Source organism: Ranitomeya variabilis, chromosome 3, assembly GCF_051348905.1.
Source record: "Ranitomeya variabilis isolate aRanVar5 chromosome 3, aRanVar5.hap1, whole genome shotgun sequence".
Lineage (NCBI taxonomy): Eukaryota > Metazoa > Chordata > Amphibia > Anura > Dendrobatidae > Ranitomeya > Ranitomeya variabilis.
This window is the reverse complement of record NC_135234.1, coordinates 566,230,379-566,251,879: the sequence shown is the minus strand read 5'-3', so window position 1 is coordinate 566,251,879 and position 21,501 is coordinate 566,230,379. Positions and strand designations below refer to the sequence as shown.

Sequence of the window (21,501 nt, the reverse complement as noted above, 5' to 3'; positions counted from 1 at the left end):
GCTAGGAAATCACTGCTAGGGACAGGCAACAAGCAGAAGAGACTTGTTTGGGCTAAAGAACACAAGGAATGGACATTAGACCAGTGGAAATCTGTGCTTTGGTCTGATGAGTCCAAATTTGAGATATTTGGCTCCAACCACCATGTCTTTATGTGACACAGAAAAGGTGAATAGATGGACTCTACATGCCTGGTTCCCACCGTGAAGCATGGAGGAGGAGGTGTGATGGTGTGGGGGTGCTTTGCTTGTTGCTGTTGCGGATTTATTCAAAATTGAAGGCAAAGAGTGTGCAAAGCAGTCATCAAAGCAAAAGGTGGCTACTTTGAAGAACCTAGAATATAAGACATATTTTCAGTTGTTTTACACTTTTTTGTTAAGTATATAATTCCACATGTGTTAATTCATAGCTTTGATGCCTTCAGTGTGAATTTACAATTTTCATAGTTATGAAAATAAAGAAAAATCATTAAATGAGAAGGTGTGTCCAAGCTTTTGGTCTGTACTGTATATATGTATTTTTGTACAACTAAGGTCCCATGTGTCACTCAACAGGGAAAGTCTACTGTTGAACAGTGCAAATGTGTATGCTGCTAGTCACTTTGTGGAATATCACCAAAACAGGAGGGTCAGCCTGCAAGAGAGAAAAAAAAATGGAGAATTAAATATTGAACTCATCTTCTCATTTCCTTTTAGGCAACAAGTATAGCTTGCAAGTAATGAAAAAAAAAATAGAAAAAATTATTATACATATATAGTTATTCGTCTTGGGTGTACTGTCACACATTTAGTCTACCCAATCTGATTTGAGCTGTCGCTTAGTAGAATGTGACATTTTTTGTCTAGACTTTTTAGCTATAGCCATGTTAGATGGAGAACATTACTCTGAGATACTACAACATCAGTTCCCATCCTAGCACTATTAATTCTTGCATCACTTTAAAGAAAGTCTCTGAAACATAGGTTCATCAACTCGGAGCTGATCTCTTACCAACAAGAGGTTTTGGAAAGTCTTCCATTTGTGACTGTTAATTTAAATAGTGTAATGCATAAATGAGCAGAGCCTCGCCTCAGCCCTATTCAGCCATATGCCCTACTGGATTTTAAAATGTATGTTTCGGGAAATATAACTTGAGAACCTCAAAATAGGACACATTAGGCATGGAAAAGGGAAAGTGTGATCCATGCCCACGTCCATCCACATTAGATGAATGTCGGCCTAACGAGGCCAGAATGGCAGAACAATTAATGTTTATGGGGCCTCCCAACTATTTTCCATTAGATTATGTCAGGATAGAGAAGGATTGTGCAGCTGGAATTTCAGGGTAAGTAAGTTGCTACCGGACACCTTTCACCTCTTTCTATTGAAAGCACAATAATGAATGGCCGAGCTGAGCAGTCATATGTTTGGGCAGTGGGGATATATAGCTGTCTGCTGACAGAATGTTTGCCCAATAGATTTCTAATGTGTAAAAAAACAACAAAAAAACACAAATATGATAGAAATGATCAGTGAAGTACACATTACCTTTTTTTGGAGAGAATACATGCAGCAGACCATGTATTAAAACTATAAGTCGACAATCTATGAGTAAAAAGAACATTTGGATGTCAGATTCCTGATAACCTCGTAAGTACAGTAGCATCCCAAATCTATAATTATAGTTTTAACATGCTATTCCTGCTGCCATACATAAACAGCTTGACAGATGGTATCATATTTAGAAAGTAAAGAGTCAGATGATCCGGAGATTTGAGTATGTTAAAAACGTCTAATTCTCCTTTTAGAATTCAGGAGAAACTAATCTTCTTTCCTTGATTATGAAGAGGCGGCCCTGGATTGGGACTATGACGTGCAGTAACACAAAAACTTGGAGCGTAGAGCAGTTCCCAAACTCCCAGGTGGCAATATGCCACAGCAGTGAAACTGACTGATAAGGTCTCTGATAATTGTGGCACAAGTCATTTAAAACTAATACCAGTTTTTACATGACAATAAAACCTGACCCTGAGATGTAATCCTTAGTCAAGCAATCTCCTCAGTATACAATATATCAAATCTAATGCCTCCCATAAAAAGACTTCCTTTCAGAAGGACAATTTGTAAGAAGCCAGGAGCCACTGTTTCCTGTACTTTCCTCGCCCCAGCAGTAGGGATAAAAATCACCCATAAAAGTAAATATTAGGAAATATCTTCCTTTGTATTAAAGCATTATTGGAGATTTGGAGAGGAGAGTTCTTCTATTTGACATGGTCAGCTTTTATCAAACATGTTCCCATTAAATACTCAAAAGTTCATGAATCACAAAGATGTTACTCACCAACACCTTGCTTTCTACTTTTCGGTCTTGTTCTCCTCTGTCCGGGTGGAAGGTGGCCCGTATATAACACACGTCTCTGCCTCAGGTCAGGCACTAGGTCACGATGATGATGTGAGGACTACGTACTTTCCAGATCAGAAAATGTCGCACATGAAATTCAGAGGTTTAATTAATCATAAACAGCATAAACTCTTTACAGTTAAAACCACTGGAATGGTTATTTTTTTTTCTATATTTTCTTTTTTTTTTTCCTCTTTTTTTGTCATTTAATTTGTCAACAGAGTTGGATATTTATTATTGTTTTGATCTTTCTTGAACCATTCCACTTTATTTTTTTTAACATACTTAAGTCACACGGACTTATTTGCAAAGCATTTGTACAATGTTATTAAAACCCAATACATAAATTACGTACACAAAACGAGCTGAACAAAAAGGCTACTACATAGTAAAGCCTACACTATGCATTATGTATACATAACAACTGAGATCATTGTTAGCAGTCATCTACTTGAGTCTGAAAACATTTATAGATTTTAAAGCAAACTTTTTTTTTTTTTTTTTTAGGGAAAAATTTACTTGCATTTCACAAGTTCCTTAAATTAAAACCAACTAAATTGTACACTCAGCAAAGTGTATGTAATAAAACCATTGCATATGTGTATGATGATGCAGTATGCAACCATTTACTGAAATGTGACAGCTACAGAAGGCTTTCAAGTCTTAAGTTAGCTGTTCAAACCAACTGTCCAACATCTCTTTTCACACGGAAATTCAGGGAAAACATCCCATGAAAAAGAACCTTAATTCAACTAAACATCAGTCCAGATATTTATTGAGAGCTCAATCAGGAAGGCCAAGGAAATCATCTTCTCCAAGAACGAGACTCATTTTCTTCTTCCTCCTCCTCCTCATCATCATCCTGCAGCAAAGAGTCATCCACAGCAGTCTCTTCTGTAAACTGCAAAGTTAAAAAAAATAAAAAAAACTCTTCTGTGAGCGTTTCTAACAAAACTCAAGTGACCCCACTATAGCTTCTATGGGGTCTCTAGTCCATGCAGATTAAACCCTTGCTCCGAACCGGGGACACATGTACCACAAACACAGTAGGGTGCTGTTACCAGAAATCTATGACCCATTAGAAAGTGGATCAACATATTTAGCAGTGAAAACAGTTTACAATTAATCCAACAAGACAAACCCTTTTTAAAAAGAAATTAGCCTTTTTTTTTTTAAATATAAACAGAATTAAACTTTCCATGCATAGCATACAAGTACCCCAACCTAACGCTACCCTCACTCCTAGACAAAAATAAATACAATTAAAGACAGATTTTCAATAGACCTCCCAAACTTCATCAATTTGTAGTCATTTTCAATCATATTTACTTTTAAAATGAGTCAATTCACAGCTGATCATATTATTTATTTGTGGTTTCCACTGGATCACTTGTGGTAAGGTTTGTGCAAACTGAGTAGGTCTACAACATATTCACTTTATTGCCCCAGTTTTTCTTGTCTTGACCACTGTGGTCTTCCATTGGTCCATAATACATAATAAGGAGATAAAGAGCTACTATGTCCCAAATTATCTCAGACATAGCGCCCACCCAAAGGAATCTTCTTCCTGCATTGTTACAGAAGATGCATAAGGTTTCTGACATGGCGTGCGACACACAACCATACACACACCGCGCAGTATGTTATTGTGGTGGTCTTCTGTATGAGAGGACACAGTGTGCTATATGTATATTGCATAAAAAACACAAGTAAGGCATCCCTGGAAGGGGTCAGTGTAAAACACTTACTTCTTCCTCTTCTGGTTCTACATCTTCCACTTCTGAACTACTTGGGTTTGTCATCGGCTTACTCCAGGCTAGTTTTAAGTTCTGTCCTTTGAAATGAGCTCCATGAATTGCAGCCTAAATGATCACATAAATATAGCAGAAGTCAAGGGCAGGAAACTTCACGAGAGCGGACCGTACACATACGGATTTCTAAATGATAAAATCCGGATAAATGAAGAAACAGGATGATTTTGTCCCATCGTGTAAACACGGGAGCGGAAGCACCCGGATAATCAGGACAGATTAATACAGCATTTGTCATTAAAAAAAAAAAAAAAAAAAAAAAAAGGCAAAATGGGAACGGAATCGCCAGTGTGACCTGCAGTCGCTGGAAAGACAAATAACCTTTGAAGAACAGCCAGGGTAATTGAAAACCGGGAAGAGGTAGTATTAAAGTACTCAAATCTTGCTCGGTGCCAGATGCACAAAGTGGCTGCTTTGGAAATTGTATGCTCAAATTAAAGTAACATGAAGCAACATAAATCAGTGTTAGCAACATACCCAAATAACAAGGAGAGTCAGCCAAGATTTATAGCACGCTCCTAAAGTACAGCATAATGTGAAATGTAGAAACAATTACATGTTCAACAGCAGCCGGCCATGAGTTGTGCGATACTGGAGTCCGGCCACATAAATTTTAAATCTCTACATATAAATTTATGATATATTTAAAGGCCTCTTTCCCAAGCAGCTCACAAGTCTCCTGCTCATGGGCTAATCAGAAGTTCATACAGGGCAAGCTTTGAAAAGAGAATTTAAAATGGAGCTTTGTGAATTTCAAATTAATATCAAGTATAAGAGCAGGGGTGCACAATGGCAGTCCTCCACGGATTTCCTTACATTGCACAAGGTGTTGGAATCATCACATGTGCCGGTGTTGGTGGCCCTGGAGGACTGGCGTTGTACACCCCTGTTTTAGAGAGACAGATTGGACTCAAATGATGCTTACTACACAGATTCCCACCTTTCATGAAGAATACCTTTTTTTTAATTTTTTTTTTTATAATACTTTTAAGAATACTGGTGAAAAGTAGATGACATCCAGATGTATAAAATACATTTGCAAATCAAAATGGATCTAGAAAAAAATGTCTAGTAAAAAAAAAAAAATCCCATGGATTTGGGGTAACATTGTGCATGAACTGATAATGAATGAGTGCACAATACCCATGTCTTATCTATGATATTACTAATTGTCTGGGAGGTGAAAAGCACCCTGTTACATTACTAGGAACCTTTTTTATGGTAGCACACAATGCTCATGTCACACACAGTGTAGAATACAGCAGCGAGTAGTGGGTTAATAATTATTTCCGTGTCTGGCATATCACATATTGGATAGTGACCCTAGTGATATGGACCAGGAGAAGTAACCAGAAAAGGCACGTGGTGCACATTCACATCTAACAGGTGACTAATATGAAGAGTTGTGAGTGATGGATGAAGTGAAGACAGTGGTCACCAGCTCGCGGATGACGGACACTTACGGCCTCAGCTTCTGCTCTGGTTTTGAAGGCGATTATCGCACGGAGAAAGGAGTCGTCTATCTGGCAGTCTTCAATATCTCCAAATTGCTATAAAGAAAAGCACAAATATGCATTGCATCAAAATGCCAAGACTCCAGTGCAGTATAGGAAATTCCCTAATGGATGCCTTTCCTAGAACAACACTACATGGTCATGGACATTACAAAATAAAGTCAAGCACATTAGAAGGTGTGATTGACCACTTTCCGACATTTGCTATACACGAATGGCACAAGTTAGGAGCAGGCACACAGACTGAGCCTGCACGATACCCAGCAGATAATGGGGACCTGACTAACAGTCTCTAGTGGAGCTCTGCCAGTCATCAACCGGTTAAACGACACTATCAATCTCCAACAGCGGCATTACCAGTGCATTAGCATGGGGGAGCGTTATTCTATGCGCCCATGAACAGCCCAGAGATCACATGGCCGATGAGTGGCTATGACAGCCGGGAGTCTGAAGAAGACCTATGTGACTGCCACAAGTTTTATAAAAAGAAAATTAAACAAATACAAATACAAATAACCTCCCTTTCCCCCTCGCAGAGAATTTAGATATAAAAAAAAGTTAAAACACACAATCCATGAAAGTCTGAATTATCTACAATCTAAAAATCAATCAACTATCAATAAACACCATAAACTGAAACTTTAAAAAAATGCAAAAATTGCAGGGTTTTTTATCACTGCAAAATCACAAAAAAAGGTACTGCAAGAAGCGATAAAAGTGTCATATCTATCCCAAAATGGAATAAAATTGTTGTATCGCCCCGCCAAGAAATAAGCCCACACAGCTCCACTAACTAAAAACATTAGTTTCGTAAAATGGAGACAATTTTTTTTTTTTTTTTAAATTTCCATTTTTGTTTTTTCCACCGTTAAAATAATAAAGAACTGGACATGTTTGGTATCACTGTAATTGTACAGATGTGGAAAGTCATGATGCCAAGTCATTTATCCCACACCGTGCACACTGTGAAAACAATTCCCATAAAACAATGGCAGAATTACATTTTTTTTCGCACTTGGGATCCCCCTCCACCATTTCTCAGTGCACCGCGTGGTAAAATTCAAGGGGCCATTCAAAACTACAACTTGTCACGCAAAATACAAGCCCTCATACGGTTATGTGGGCAGAATCAAAAAATGTTATGGCTCCTGGAAGGAGGAAAAACCCAAAACACGGAAATTGACACATGGGGAAGAGGAGGAGGCCGTCAGTCAGCCTGCCAGATGACAGCAGTACAACTAGGGCAGGAGAGATATTGGAGCGCTTTACCGCTTTTCTCATCTTTCAGCGATAACTTTTTGGCCGTTTTCCTCAAGAATCAATATCATTCAAGAACAAGAATGACAGAAATAATATGTTACTCTATACTTGGTTCACCTCCGTAGCGGATCTGATTTAATATCTTCATACGGGGAATGGATCAGGCACAGTTTATTTTACTATTAACCAAGCGTTAGACTCGCATGTAGAATACATTTCTGGCGTACCCCATCCATGTGGCATAACTGTCTGAGATGGGCAGAGTCATCATCCCAAAACACCCTATCCACCCATTACCGGTAGGCAGTAGTAGGTCGCTCTCTATTTGGAGGGACACACATGGAAAGAACCCCGAAGTGAAGAAGAGACATTATTAATCCCAGTAACACGCAGCTTTCATCTCTGTGCACCAACTACGGTATCATCCACAATTCCAATGTGGCAATAGCAAGCAATACGTGATTTATCAGACTACAGTGCAGCCTGCTGGCCAACATGGAAACTGCAGAAATTCAATGGCCATGTTTAAAGAATATCTATTTGTAGCTTCCATCTTTATTTAAGAAAACAGTGAGAATCCGCAGACAACATTAATTAGAAAAGATGCCCACCCGGAATTCCTCCTCTTGCCGTCCGTACAGAACCCGATTTTCTACACAAAATCGGGTGCGAAATACTGGTCTGCAGAGCGAGACGCCAAAAGATCTAACGATAATAAGCCAGATCCTGTGCTTTCCCAGGTTGGAAGGTTGTAGAATCCCGCTCTGCATGCCAGGATCTCACTTGTCCTACAAAGTGGGGTCCTTTAGGGGCACTTTTTGGATTTTTTTTTTTTCCCCGAATTAAAGTTATTTAGTAAACTCATTTGTGCTTTCCACAGTTTTCTTAAACAAAAAAAGCCAGCCTTAGACAAGTGACTGGTACTCTTTAAAGAACACAACTTTTTTTGTGTGATTTCATTATTTCCTCCCTTTGATCCATAACATCTTATTTTTCCATTGACATGGTCAACAGAAAACTAGCTCTCGCACGGCTGAGTTGCCATTCACTTTAGTATATAATGTACTATGAAAGAAAGAAAAACCAGGGGGAAAAAAATACAACTGGTGACAAAAATGGAATTCCAGCATTGCTGTTAGGTTTTGTTTTCATGGCACTCATTCTACAGTGTGTGTGTATATATATATATATATATATATATATATATATATATATATATATATATATATATATATATATATATATATACATACACATACTGACGTTTTCCATCCGAGACCTTTTATTTCTCTGTCCATGAAGCTGTTTGAGAGCTTGTTTTTTTGCCCTGAGCTGAAGATTTTATTGATATAATTTTGGGATTAAATATCAACTTCTGATCACTCTTTATATTTTTTGGCGGGGTAAGTTTGCCGACTGAAAAACGGCAATACTTGCAATTCAATTTTTTTTCTTTCTATTCAGGTTTAAATGTAGTTTAAATAATTTAATATTTTGGACTTTTACAGACCTGATGATATCAAATGTCTTTATTTTGAGGTGGTGAAGGAGGGTGATTTCAACATTTAGATTTTTTTTTTTTTAAATATGTATTTTTTAACCCTTCATGACCTATGGCATATACATACGTCATAGGTCGTGTCCCTGCATTCCATGCAACCTCCAGCGCTGAGCCCACGTTTTCCGGCACATGTCGGACATGTGCCCCTAATAGCATGTTAAATGCCACTGTCAATCTCCGACAGCACCATTTAAAATGGTTGCGCATAAAGTGTGTCACTAATCCCGCCCATGTCACTTGATCACGGGGCACCGATGGGTTGGCATGACAACCCAGGGTCCGCAGGAGACCCCTGTGGTTGTCATTGCCGCTCTGCTATGAGCCCCACCCAGTAGCTGGTGTTCACAGCAGATGATCAATTCTGCTACATATAGCCAGGCTGAAGGCCTGTTATGTGTAGCACAAGCAATCAGAAGATCACAGCTTCAAGTCTCCTATGGAGACTATAGAAGCAAGTAAAAATCAGCAAAAAAAAAAATTTAACCCCCAGTTCAAGATAAAACAATTAAAAAAAAAAATGAAATTACAATTACACATATTTGGTATTGCCGCATTTAGGAACACCCGATCATTGCAGTAAAATGCAATAACAGGCGATTAAGAGATCGTATGTACCCCAAAACGGTATCAATAAAAACATCAGCTAGGCGTGTAAAAAGTAAGCCCTCATCCAGCTCCATAGCCTGAAAAATGGAGACGCTACCGGTCACAAAAAAAGGACGCTTTTTTTTTTTTTTTAAACAAACTTTGGATTTTTTTTTATTTACCATGCAAGTAAAAAACAAAACAAACCTATACATGTTTGGCATTTGCAAACTCAATGACCTGGAAGCACCATAATGGCAGGTCACTTTCAGTATTCAGTTAACATGATTAAAAAAAAAAAAAAAATGATTAAAAGTGCAGCGCTTGGAGTTAGCGCCGGTCGCTGCTGTCACAGGCAGATGCAGGCTATGTAACAGCTGCCTAGTATGAGAAGGAGCCTGAGCCAGCATCATCCAGCGCTAAGCAAACTTATGACAAAAATGCATGTCATAGGAATATCTTAACGACCTAAGATATAGTAATATTACAAATGTACTTTTTATTATCATTGTTTAAAAGTGGAATATAACTTTAAGAAAAAATATTCAAAATTCTTAAAAAATATGTACAACTTGATATTAAGGGTAGGATTGGATATTATGAACTGTAAATTAAGCAAGCTGTTAATTGTATACATGATGCCACAATTTAAATCCCATGTGACATATTCCAAAAATATAGGTCATACAAATAAAACAGTTCAAATCTACACGTCTGTCTGACTTACTGCAAAGTGAGGAAGGAGATCGTGCCGATCACCTTCACTAAACCCAGAGATCTCTAGAGCTTTTGGCCGGTGGTCTACCACAGCATGAACTGGGACTCCACGGCCTCTGCCACGGCCTCTACCACGGCCTCGTGACATTCCTCTACCCCTCATGTGTGCTCCTCTTCCACGTCCAGAAGAAAGAATTCCACGTTTAGCTGCCTGAAAGGATAGCAATATTTTTATATTCATAGATTTATCAACAAATTATTAAAAGGTATTTGACAACATTATTTCAATACTGATGTATGGCCACCCATTAAGCCATAAGCCACAATGCATTTCACTATATGGCTGTTACACCTCCTTAGCTTGTCATTTCACTGTAAACTATAGTACGTACGGTAGCTTACCAGTCTACACTGCACAAACTATTCACTATAAAGTTAAATATTCATGTACGATCTGATCATGTGCAAATTGTGGGTCTTGTTATTATCAGAAACCACTATAAAAAGACTCATCTGACCTGGTTCATCTTCAATGTCATATACACTAGTTGGCAACTTAACAGGGGAGGTTTGTTTATTCCATTTCTTGGGAAGCCTCAATAAAAATAATGAGCAAAAATAAGCGTCTTTCAAATATTATAATTTATGTATATTTAGGAAAATTTAAGCATTTTCCTTAGTATTGCACAGGTGATAACTGCATCACCTGGACAGGCAATAATTCCATCACCTGTGCAGGAAATCCTGAAAACATGACCTGTTGGTGGCTCTTGAGGACCGGAGTTGGGGAACACTGCTCTATATTATGGAGCAGCAGAAGTACCCTACAGCCCTGTTTCCCTGATGCTGGCTTAGTACACTATGCAGTAAATCTCAGATTGACCTGCTACAAGCAGCTGTGTCCTCCTTTGCGCAGAATAACCCTTTAGAAAGCAGCTGCTTTTTATCCTGTAGATGACCCCTTTAGGTAAAGCTATGTAGTCATCCTGCAGACTAAACCTTTAGAAGCAGCAATGTCCTCTTCCTTTAGCTAGTCTGCAGAGCACACAGTGAAATTGTATTAAATGTCATATCTATAGCCATATTCAGTGCTAAGTGACGTCCAGGCTCCCGGCTAATGGGGAGGAAAATTTGCATTTGATTTTAGTTTCCCCGATTTACTGGTCATTGGAATTATTTGGTAAAATGATTCTAATTTTCCTCATAAAAAAGTCTAATCGATTCTCTCACCTATGTTCAACAAACTAGCGACTTGACAAAACAACAGTTGCTTTATTTACTTTGCATATGACGTCTCGCATCAGCTCTTCTTCACATACAGTACATCACAGAGAAAAGTATACTAAAGGAAGAAAAGTACCTCAAGTTGTAGCTCTGTATATTTCCTCCTTAAGTCTGCTACATCTTCTCCTGCCTGCAGTTTCTTGTACAAGTCCAGCTCGGCATCAAGTAGTTCTTTTTGCATCTTTAGTAAAAAAAATAAATAAATAAAACACTAAATAGGCGGACAAAAAAATAAATGTGGATGCTTTTTATAGAATGCTGGTCCAATCCTGTGACGTCCTGGGTCAGTGACTTCTTAATTGTACTTGGCTTGTCTCCAGCGCAGCGGAGAGGTCAGCCTACACGGCTGCGTGCACTTATTGTTAAGGATTTGCAGTACACATATCTGCACCAAAAACGCGTCTCTTGGCAGGAAAAATGCTGCATGAAATACATGTGTTTTTATGTGTCTTCTTTTACCAATTCATTTGAATGTGTAAAAAAAAGCTGCAGAAACGCTGGAAGAATTGACATGCTGCAGAGTTGAAGCAGATTCATTTCTGCAGAAAGGAAAAAATAAGCAGCAAGTGCATGAGACTTCAGAAATCTCACTCACTAGCTGGGACAGTAAAATGGTGCGTTTTTCCAAGGAAAAAAAGAGCAGAAAACTGCAAAGTGTAAGCAAGCTCTTATCGAGAAGGCAGACGATAAGGCTGGGTTCACATTACGTTTTGGTCGTCCGTTAGACGGACTACGCTACACCGCGGCATAACACGGTGTAACGTAGTCTGTTAACGCCGCCATTACTTCCTATGTCGGACGCATCGCTAGCGCATGCCCACAATGGGCGTGCGCTAGTGATGTGCCGTCATTGAGCGATGGACCCTGGGACGCGGGCTGCAGCGTTTCCCGGTCCGTCACTGCTAACGCAGATAGAGCATCTGCTAGCTCTATCTGCGCTAGCGCGATGTCATGCCGGCACTTGCGTTAACAGCAGCCCGTTAACGCATGTGTTGAACGGGCTGCTGTTAACGCAATGTGAACCCAGCCTAAAAGAGAATGGAGAAAACCAAAACATTTCTGATTTCTCCATCTGAGTGCCGACATGTTTTTACAGCACGGTGTTTGCTTAAAGTGTTACTCCCATGTCAGCCATTCATAACTGGGACATAAAATGGGCTGCAGGTGGACGTGACGCTGTACAATTTCCACCACTGCTCAACTAGTCATTATTTTAACCTTAACCCCTTCATGACCCAGCCTATTTTGGCCTTAATGACCTTGCCGTTTTTTGCAATTCTGACCAGTGTCCCTTTATGAGGTAATAACTCCGGAACGCTTCAACGGATCCTAGCGATTCTGAGATTGTTTTTTCCTGTCATATTGGGCTTCATGTTAGTGGTAAATTTAGGTCGATAATTTCTGAGTTTATTTGTGAAAAAAACGGAAATTTGGCGAAAATTTCGCAATTTTCACATTTTGAATTTTTATTCTGTTAAACCAGAGTTATGTGACACAAAATAGTTAATAAATAACGTTTCCCACATGTCTACTTTACATCAGCACAATTTTGGAAACAAATTTTTTTTTTGCTAGGAAGTTATAAGGGTTAAAATTTGACCAGTGATTTCTCATTTTTACAACAAAATTTACAAAACCATTTTTTTTAGGGACCACCTCACATTTGAAGTCAGTTTGAGGGTTCTATATGGCTGAAAATACCCAAAAGTGACACCATTCTAAAAACTGCACCCCTCAAGGTGCTCAAAACCACATTCAAGAAGTTTATTAACCCTTCAGGTGTTTCACAGCAGCAGAAGCAACATGGAAGTAAAAAATGAACATTTAACTTTTTAGTCACAAAAATTATCTTTTAGCAACAATTTTTTGATTTTCCCAAGGGTAAAAGGAGAAACTGGACCATGGCCGTTGTTGTCCAATTTGTCCTGAGTACGCTGATACCTCATATGTGGGGGTAAACCACTGTTTGGGCGCACGGCAGGGCTCGGAAGGGAAGGAGCGCCATTTGACTTTTTCAATGAAAAATTGGCTCCAATCTTTAGCGGACACCATGTCGCGTTTGGAGAGCCCCCGTGTGCCTAAACATTGGAGCTCCCCCACAAGTGACCCCATTTTGGAAACTAGACCCCCAAAGGAACTTATCTAGAAGCATAGTGAGCACTTTAAACCCCCAGGTGCTTCACAAATTGTTCCGTAAAAATGAAAAAGTACTTTTTTTTTTTCACACAAAACTTCTTTTAGCCTCAATTCTTTCATTTTCACATGGGCAACAGGATAAAATGGATCCTAAAATTTGTTGGGCAATTTCTCCTGAGTACACCGATACCTCATATGTGGGGGTAAACCACTGTTTGGGTGCACGGCAAGTTTCGGAAGGGGAGGCGTGCCATTTGACTTTTTGAATGGAAAATTAGCTCCAATCGTTAGCGGACACCATGTCGCGTTTGGAGAGCCCCTGTGTGCCTAAACATTGGAGCTCCCCTACAAGTGACCCCATTTTGGAAACTAGACCCCCCAAGGAACTTATCTAGATGCATAGTGAGCACTTATAACCCCCAGGTGCTTCACAGAAGTTTATAACGCAGAGCCGTGAAAATAAAAAAAAAAAATCTTTCCTCAAAAAAGATTTTTAGCCCAGAATTTTTTATTTTCCCAAGGGTAATAGGAGAAATTGGACCCCAAATGTTGTTGTCCAGTTTGTCCTGAGTACGATGATACCCCATATGTGGGGGTAAACCACTGTTTGGGCGCACGGCAGGGCTCGGAAGGGAAGGCACGCCATTTGGCTTTTTGAATGGAAAATTAGCTCCAATCATTAGCGGACACCATGTCGCGTTTGGAGAGCCCCTGTGTGCCTAAACATTGGAGCTCCCGCACAAGTGACCCCATTTTAGAAACTAGACCTCCCATGGAACATATGTGGGGGTAAACCACTGTTTTGGTACACGTCGGGGTTCGGAAGGGAAGTAGTGACGTTTTGAAATGCAGACTTTGATGGAATGCTCTGTGGGCGTCAGGTTGCGTTTGCAGAGCCCCTGATGTGCCTAAACAGTAGGAACTCCCCACAAGTGACTCCACTTTGGAAACTAGACCCCCAAGGGAACTTATCTAGATGTGTGGTGAGCACTTTGAACCCCCAAGTGCTTCACAGAAGTTTATAACGCAGAGCCGTGAAAATAATAAATGTGTTTCATTTCCTCAAAAATATTTTTTAGCCCAGAATTTTTTATTTTTGCAAGAGTAACAGGAGAAATTGGACCCCAAAAGTTGTTGTCCAGTTTCTCCTAAATACGCTGATACCCCATATGTGGGGGTAAACCACTGTTTGGGCATATGCCGGGGCTCGGAAGGGAAGTAGTGGCATTTGAAATGCAGACTTTGATGGAATGGTCTGCAGGCGTCACATTGCATTTGCAGAGCCCCTGATGTGCCTTAACAGTAGAAACACCCCACAAGTGACCCCATTTTGGAAACTAGACCCCCCAAGGAACTTATCTAGATGTGTGATGAGCACGTTCAACCCCCAAGTGCTTCACAGAAGTTTACAACGCAGAGCCGTGAAAATAAAAAATCATTTTTCTTTCCTCAAAAAAGATGTTTTAGCAAGCAATTTTTTATTTTCACAAGGGTAACAGGAGAAATTGGACCCCAATATTTGTTGCCCAGTTTGTTGTGAGTGTGCTGGTACCCCATATGTGGGGGTAAACCACTGTTTGGGCGCATGTCAGGGCTCGGAAGGGAAGTAGTGACATTTGAAATGCAGACTTTGATGGAATGGTCTGCGGGCATCACATTGCATTTGCAGAGCCCCTGATGTGCCTAAACAGTAGAAACACCCCACAAGTGACCCCATTTTGGAAACTAGACCCCCGATGGAACTTATCTAGATGTGTGGTGAGCACTTTCAACCCCCAAGTGCCCCCCCAAGTCCGTGTCTAGGCTGTAGGAGCGAGGAGGACACGGACTGTGTCGGCCTGCTCCCACCAATCCACCCATGTTGGCTCCCTGTGCAGCATACCGAAATTATCTACCGACGGATCTCTATCCTCTCCTGTTTCTTTGGAGACACATAAAAAACGACACAGGAACCCTCCAGCCACATTTGGCATATTACATTTCTCATATGAGACAGCTATACCATCTAATACTAAACTAATACTACTGTGTACTTGGCTTGAGCTACATCAGCAATACACTGGTTCATACAACTGTGTCCATAACAATAACCATCACGGCCTCACAGTATACCTAGTCTAGTGAAACGTCCCAATAGGCGATATTGTGATCAAGGCCACGAGTTGGCCGAAACGTTATTGTGCCTATCGCTTCACCACCACTATTGTCTAAATAAACTTTTTCACTTGGAGCAAACAAAAAACCATATGAGTGCAGTGATTATTCTACTTTATGATTTATGGGACCTAAGGCCCCTTTCACTGGCACCGTGAACCACATTAGTCGAGTGCTAGCTTTCTACGCCCTCTACATGGTACTGTAAACCTGATGGAAAACTGCTACGAATTCGCAGCGGCCAATCCGCTGCGGATCCGCAGCCAAATCCGCTGCGGATCCGCGGCCAATCCGCTGCGGATCCGCAGCCAAATCCGCACTGTGTGCACATGCCATAACCCTAACCCTAACCCTACCCGTAACCCTACCCCTAACCCTACCCGTAACCCTAACCCTACCCCTAACCCTACCCGTAACCCTACCCCTAGTTCTAACCCTAACCCTAGTGGAAAACGAAAAAAAAAAATAATATTTTCTTTATTTTATTATTGTCCCTACCTATGGGGGTGATAAAGGGGGGGGGTTTATTTATTATTTTTTTTATTTTGATCGCTGTGATAGAACCTACCACAGCGATCAAAATGTACTTGTAAGGAATCTGCCGGCTGGCAGATTCGGCGGGCGCACTGAGCATGCGCCCGCCATTTTGGAAGATGGCGGCGCCCAGCGAGGAGACGTACGGACACCGGGAGGATCGGTAAGTATGAAGGGTTGGTGGGGGGGTGGATCGGAGCACAGGGGGGGTGATCGGACCACAGGGGGGGTGAATCCAAACAAGGAGAGAGCGGACAGCAGGACGGGGGAGCCGGCAGGCGGACGGAGGGGACCGGACCCCATAACGGAGGACTGGGGGGGGCGATCGGTGGGTGTGGGGGGGGGTCACTTTAGTATTTCCAGCCTTGGCCGATGATATTGCAGCATCGGCCATGGCTGGATTGTAATATTTCACCTGTTTGTTAGGTGAAATATTACAAATCGCTCTGATTGGCAGTTTCACTTTCAACAGCCAATCAGAGCGATCGTAGCCACGGGGGGGGGGGGGGTCTCTGCAGATCAGGTAAAATGGGAGTTAACCCCTTCACCCGATCTGCAGGGACGCGATCATTCTGTGACACAGCATATGCGTCACAGGTCGGATTGGCACCGACTTTCATGACGCATACGCTGTGTCACAGGTCGGGAAGGGGTTAAAATAAAACCGTGAAGTCCATTCCACGCCATTGTTTTCCCCTTTAGTTTGGGAGGAAATGACCTATGGTGATGGATTTGAAGCCCACGGGACCATGCCTGGTGACACCTAGCTTTAATAATCCACTGTAACTACTTTCCATAGAGTAAAGGACAAACGGGCAAGTGACAACTAGTAGGACAGTACCTGAGATTTACTTTTAGTACTCCTCAAAGCATTTCCAGTAGAGGAGACCGCCTTCAGCTCATCGCGTAGTTTGGTAATACTGTTAGTCAGAGTTTCCAGCGTTTTCAAAATGTCTGCTTTGTCCTCTGCCTTCATGCCCTTGTTTTTCTCCAATTTGGTTATAAGCATCTGTAATTTATAAATTGATTAGCCAGAAGACAAAGACAGAAAATGAGTGCAACCTAGTACTGCACATTAGGACTACCTGACATTAATGCTAGTTACGTAAAAAAAACAACTAATTTATATTTTATTTCATTCCTCAAAATAGGTCTATGGTGACTCAGGTCGGGCATCTGAGCCAATTTATACCAAACGTTGTGGTCAACTGCAACTAATAGAATAAAAAATATTGTACTAGAAATTATCAGACTTATGGCTTTTTCTATAAGAGTTCCTGGGTGATGGCGCACATCCTGATCACATCTGATGTGGGCAACCAAGCGCAGGCCAACAAATCAACACCGAAATATCTCCGGGTGACATCAGCTCCCTACAAAGTGACACCCAGCAGGGGCGTACATAGAGGGCGATGGGACAGGCTGGGTGCACGGAGGACTCAAATTTCACTTATTACTTCAATGAATTTGCAACTTTGCAAATAATTGTTAATCCTGATTTATGGATAATCCCTTTTACTCACTTCTACTCTTTAAACCCTTCCCAATATGGCAATCTTCCATTCTTGCGTTTTTTCCCTCCTCTTTATGCAAAAGCCATCTACAATGTTGCATGAGGTGAGTTTTTTTTTTCTTTTACTTTTTCCTTTGTTAGTCTCCTTTTGGGACTACTAAAACCTGCTAACATCTGGTAACATACCATATGCTGTGATACCACAGTATATAGTCAAAATCATGGTCTCCTATAAATCCCAACCACAGGATTTCATAGCAGCACAGTCGTGACAGGCATGGGTGGTTTTCCACACAGCCTCAGCTGTCATGGAAAATTCATCAGCACCCCGCAACTGCGTAGTGGGGTCCGAGTGATTGGCATGTGGTATGGTGCAATGTAAAGGACACTGTGGGGGACTGACAGATGTATATAAAAGCGTTAAAAGGGAATATGACATGTAAAAAACACACTACTCACCTGCAAATATTGACTTAACAGCGTTCTGACACCGTACAGCGTCTGCACTAAGAGACCCACTGCTGGGAGGAAAAACTATTTCCCCTGGCCGCCTCGCTCTTTCAGCCATAGGGGTGGCGCCGACAGTTTGAGTCTGAGGCGCGGTGGCAAGAACACTCTCGGCACTGACTGACAGTGTCAGTGTCGGTGCTGCACATTGTCAGAATGCTATTAACCTGGAGATTAACCCCATACTACCCCAGGTTAATGGTTATTTTAATTGACAGGTGACCTTCTTCTGCTTAGCTCCACTTGCTAATGTTCCAGGATGGCAGAATAAAGCCATCATCAACCCGGAATACACCAGGTTCAGCTTCTGAGGCGGCTGCAGAGACCGGGACGTTCCAGTGTGTCACATGTAAGGAAAGGGGTTATAGATTAGTAGAGTACGAGCTTCCATTTCTTACCTTCTGTGTTTCTATGTGTTTTTCTAAAATTTCCTGCTTTTTCTTCCTTACATCTTGTTGAAGTTTTATTGCTTCCTGTTGCAAGGGAAAAAATAGCTATAAATGCAGGCATGAAACAAAGAAAGAGTATAAACCATTTAATTAACAGGAGCAGATTAAAACACAATAAGCAGATGGTGGCGGCCTAATTGGGTGTCCAGAGATGCAGAAGCAGCGTATTCATAAAGCCTATGTTCACAGGTTGCATTTCTGCAGCAGATTTTCTTGCAAATTTTAAGCTACGTTTTACAGTGCCAGCAAAGTCCATATCATCTCAGAAATCTTATTCACACAGTTTTTTTTTCCTGATTAATTTGGGAAAACTTCTGAGTTTTTGCAAACTGCAGCTCGTGACTTTTTAGCGTATTTGCAGGTTTTTCCACCCAAAAACTGAACATTTGTACCAACCAACAACGAATGGCACAAACAATTAGGGAGGGTGCTGTGTCCCCCAATGAAGGCTCCAAGAAAGAGATTTTAAGGTGAGTACCAAAAATCCCTCTTTCTTTATCGCTTCATTGGGGGACACAGGTAACCATGGGACGTCCCAAAGCAGTCCCTAAGGTGGGGAACAGGAAAGATCCAAAGAAAAAGACAGACTCAGGTCAGCCGTTACATAACCGCCGCCTGTAGCACCTTCCTTCCCAGGCCTGCAACAGACAAGGAATTGCTATGAAACCTGTAAAAACGACCAGGTCACGGCCTTACAATCTCGAAAGCCAAGGCCTGGTAAACAGTTCAGGAGGCCTCAAAGCCGAGCGAAGTGAGCCTTCATCCCCGGAGGAGGCTGATCGTCCTGACCACGGTATGCCTCCATTATTGCTGAACAAATCCAATGGCAATAGTGAATGGAGAAGCTGGGAGTCCATTACGGCAACCTTCAGAGATGACGAACAGGGCATCAGATTGACGAAAGGGATCAGTCCTTGAAAAGTAGACACGGATAGCTCTGACGGGATCCATCTTGTGGAGGGACTTCTCCAGGGTGATGGACCAGAGAGAGAGAGAGAAGGACAATGTCTTCATTAATGTAAAATGAAAAGACCACCTTTGATAGAAGAAAGGAACAGGTCTGAGAACTACCTTGTCCTGATGTAGAATCAGTAACGAGGAACAGCAGGACAATGCCACTCACTCGGGAACTCTCCTGATGAACGTAATGCAACTAAGAAGAAAACGTGATGTCTTGAATGGGTTCAGCAGGAGGTCGCCAAAGACAAGGTTAAAATCCAGGGCTGTGGAGTCGGTAAGCCACAGTTGCGACTCCGACTCCTGGATTTTATCAGGTTCCGACTCCTTCATAAATGGCCAATTCGTAACAATAAATTTACTGTTGTAAAATATTAACATCGTGCTTATTCAGTTTCTCACCATCATATAAGTAATCAGACCACTTAGAGCAAAAACTATATAAATATATATACTCTCTCATTCCAGAGAAACATGGCTTGCGGGCCATTTCCCCATTGAGACACATAAAAGCTGGTCATGAAAATAATGAAATAAACACACTATCCTTTACAACAAGCTCTATGAGCTGTTTTTTAAATGTATCTACTGTCATTGTTACAGTAACTTTGTCACTGACAAAATATCTTGCAACTGATGGCTGCAAAGTTCTCTGCTCCTTTGTTTGGCTTGAAGAGCTGGGCACTGGTTCATTGGTTTGGATGCAGTCTTTCTCATCCACTGCTTTCAGTACTTCTGCATGAAAGCGCTGTAAATGTCTCTTTAGATTAGAAGCTCTGGTAGGATCATTTTTATCTTTGCTTGAATATGCACTGATCTTGGCTTCACAGTATTTGTTTTCGTCTGGATCATTTGTCATACACTGACAGACATAATATTTTCTATCTTGAATGATGGTGAAATGTTCAAATACAGCGGATTTAATGTGACGCTTCTTTGACATTCTCAGGTTTTTAATTCTGCATTCACAATCCAAATGACAATTGTTTTTCCTAACAACAATTGTACAAAATTATTGCCAGGTCGTACAACTGATATAGTGGTCAGTAATATTGTTATTCTTCATGTACTCACAGTTAACCGATGCAAAGTTTGTTGAAAGGATAATACTTCTTACAGTCTTCCTCTTCTGAGTAGCAGCTGTGAGATGCTTGGAAGACGCACACCTAGTAAACATCTTGTCTAGAGGAGGAGCTTTACTACTAAGAATTAGCAACACATTTTCACTTTCAGTTTCATACATTGTAAGTAGGGGGGTTGGGGCAGCATGAGGTTAACCAAGTATAAGATTAGATAAGGGCAGTGGAGAACAGTGACACACAAGAAGTAAGAAATGTCTATCTCCAGCAGAACTGCTTATCACTGTCGTTCACAGTTTGATAGAACATATATATTTGAGTAACATTTATAAAATTCATATGAAAGTTCAATTATGAAATATTAATACATTTTTTTTTAAAGCTTGAGTCGGAGTCGGTACATTTCTACCGACTCCGACCAAAACTAACTCCGACTCCACAGCCCTGTTAAAATCCCATAATTCTATCAGAAGACGATAAGGAGGTGCCAGGTGGGCGACTCCTTGAAGAAAAGGAGATTTTTGTGTACTCACCGTAAAATCTTTTTCTCCGAGCCAATCATTGGGGGACACAGGACCATGGGTGTTATGCTGCTGCCACTAGGAGGACACTAAGTAAACAGAAAGATTAACTCCTCCTCTGCAGTATACACCCCTTCACTGGCTACAATTCAACCAGTTCAGTAGTAAAGCAGTAGGAGCATGAACAAATGACAAACTGTCAAAACCAAGGAAGTAACAACAAGCCAAACAGGCTAACAGGGTGGGTGCTGTGTCCCCCAATGATTGGCTCGGAGAAAAAGATTTTACGGTGAGTACACAAAAATCTCCTTTTCTCCTACGCCTCATTGGGGGACACAGGACCATGGGACGTCCCAAAGCAGTCCCTGGGTGGGGAGCAACATATGCTAATACCCCATGTACCACTGGCTTACGGCTAAGGCACTGCCGATTGCAGAATGCGCCTGCCAAGGGCGGCGTCTGCAGAAGAGAGAGGATGAATGTGGTAATGTTTGGTAAAAGTGTGCAAACTGGACCATGTCGCAGCCTTGCAGACCTGCTG

At 41.2% G+C, this 21,501-nt stretch overlaps 1 protein-coding gene and 1 long non-coding RNA gene across 2 annotated transcripts in view; both read right to left on the bottom strand.

The window, feature by feature from the left end:
- Positions 1 to 495: 495 nt before the first annotated feature.
- Positions 496 to 2,459, bottom strand: LOC143816606 (uncharacterized). The gene is made up of 3 exons (XR_013223965.1): positions 2,319 to 2,459; positions 1,526 to 1,582; positions 496 to 631 (listed from the first exon to the last, which is right to left on the bottom strand). It is a non-coding gene; the product is annotated as an uncharacterized LOC143816606 (long non-coding RNA).
- A 406-nt stretch (positions 2,460 to 2,865) lies between these two features.
- RBM26 (RNA binding motif protein 26) overlaps positions 2,866 to 21,501 on the bottom strand; it is a 128,934-nt gene continuing 110,298 nt past the window's right edge. The window contains exons 17-23 of the mRNA XM_077297186.1: positions 18,353 to 18,427; positions 16,776 to 16,943; positions 11,187 to 11,291; positions 9,837 to 10,037; positions 5,653 to 5,739; positions 4,127 to 4,240; positions 2,866 to 3,279 (exon numbers count right to left, since the gene is read on the bottom strand). Coding sequence (XP_077153301.1) covers positions 3,184 to 3,279; positions 4,127 to 4,240; positions 5,653 to 5,739; positions 9,837 to 10,037; positions 11,187 to 11,291; positions 16,776 to 16,943; positions 18,353 to 18,427 — 846 coding nt within the window. The 3' untranslated portion in view covers positions 2,866 to 3,183. The remainder of the gene's footprint in view (positions 3,280 to 4,126; positions 4,241 to 5,652; positions 5,740 to 9,836; positions 10,038 to 11,186; positions 11,292 to 16,775; positions 16,944 to 18,352; positions 18,428 to 21,501) is intronic.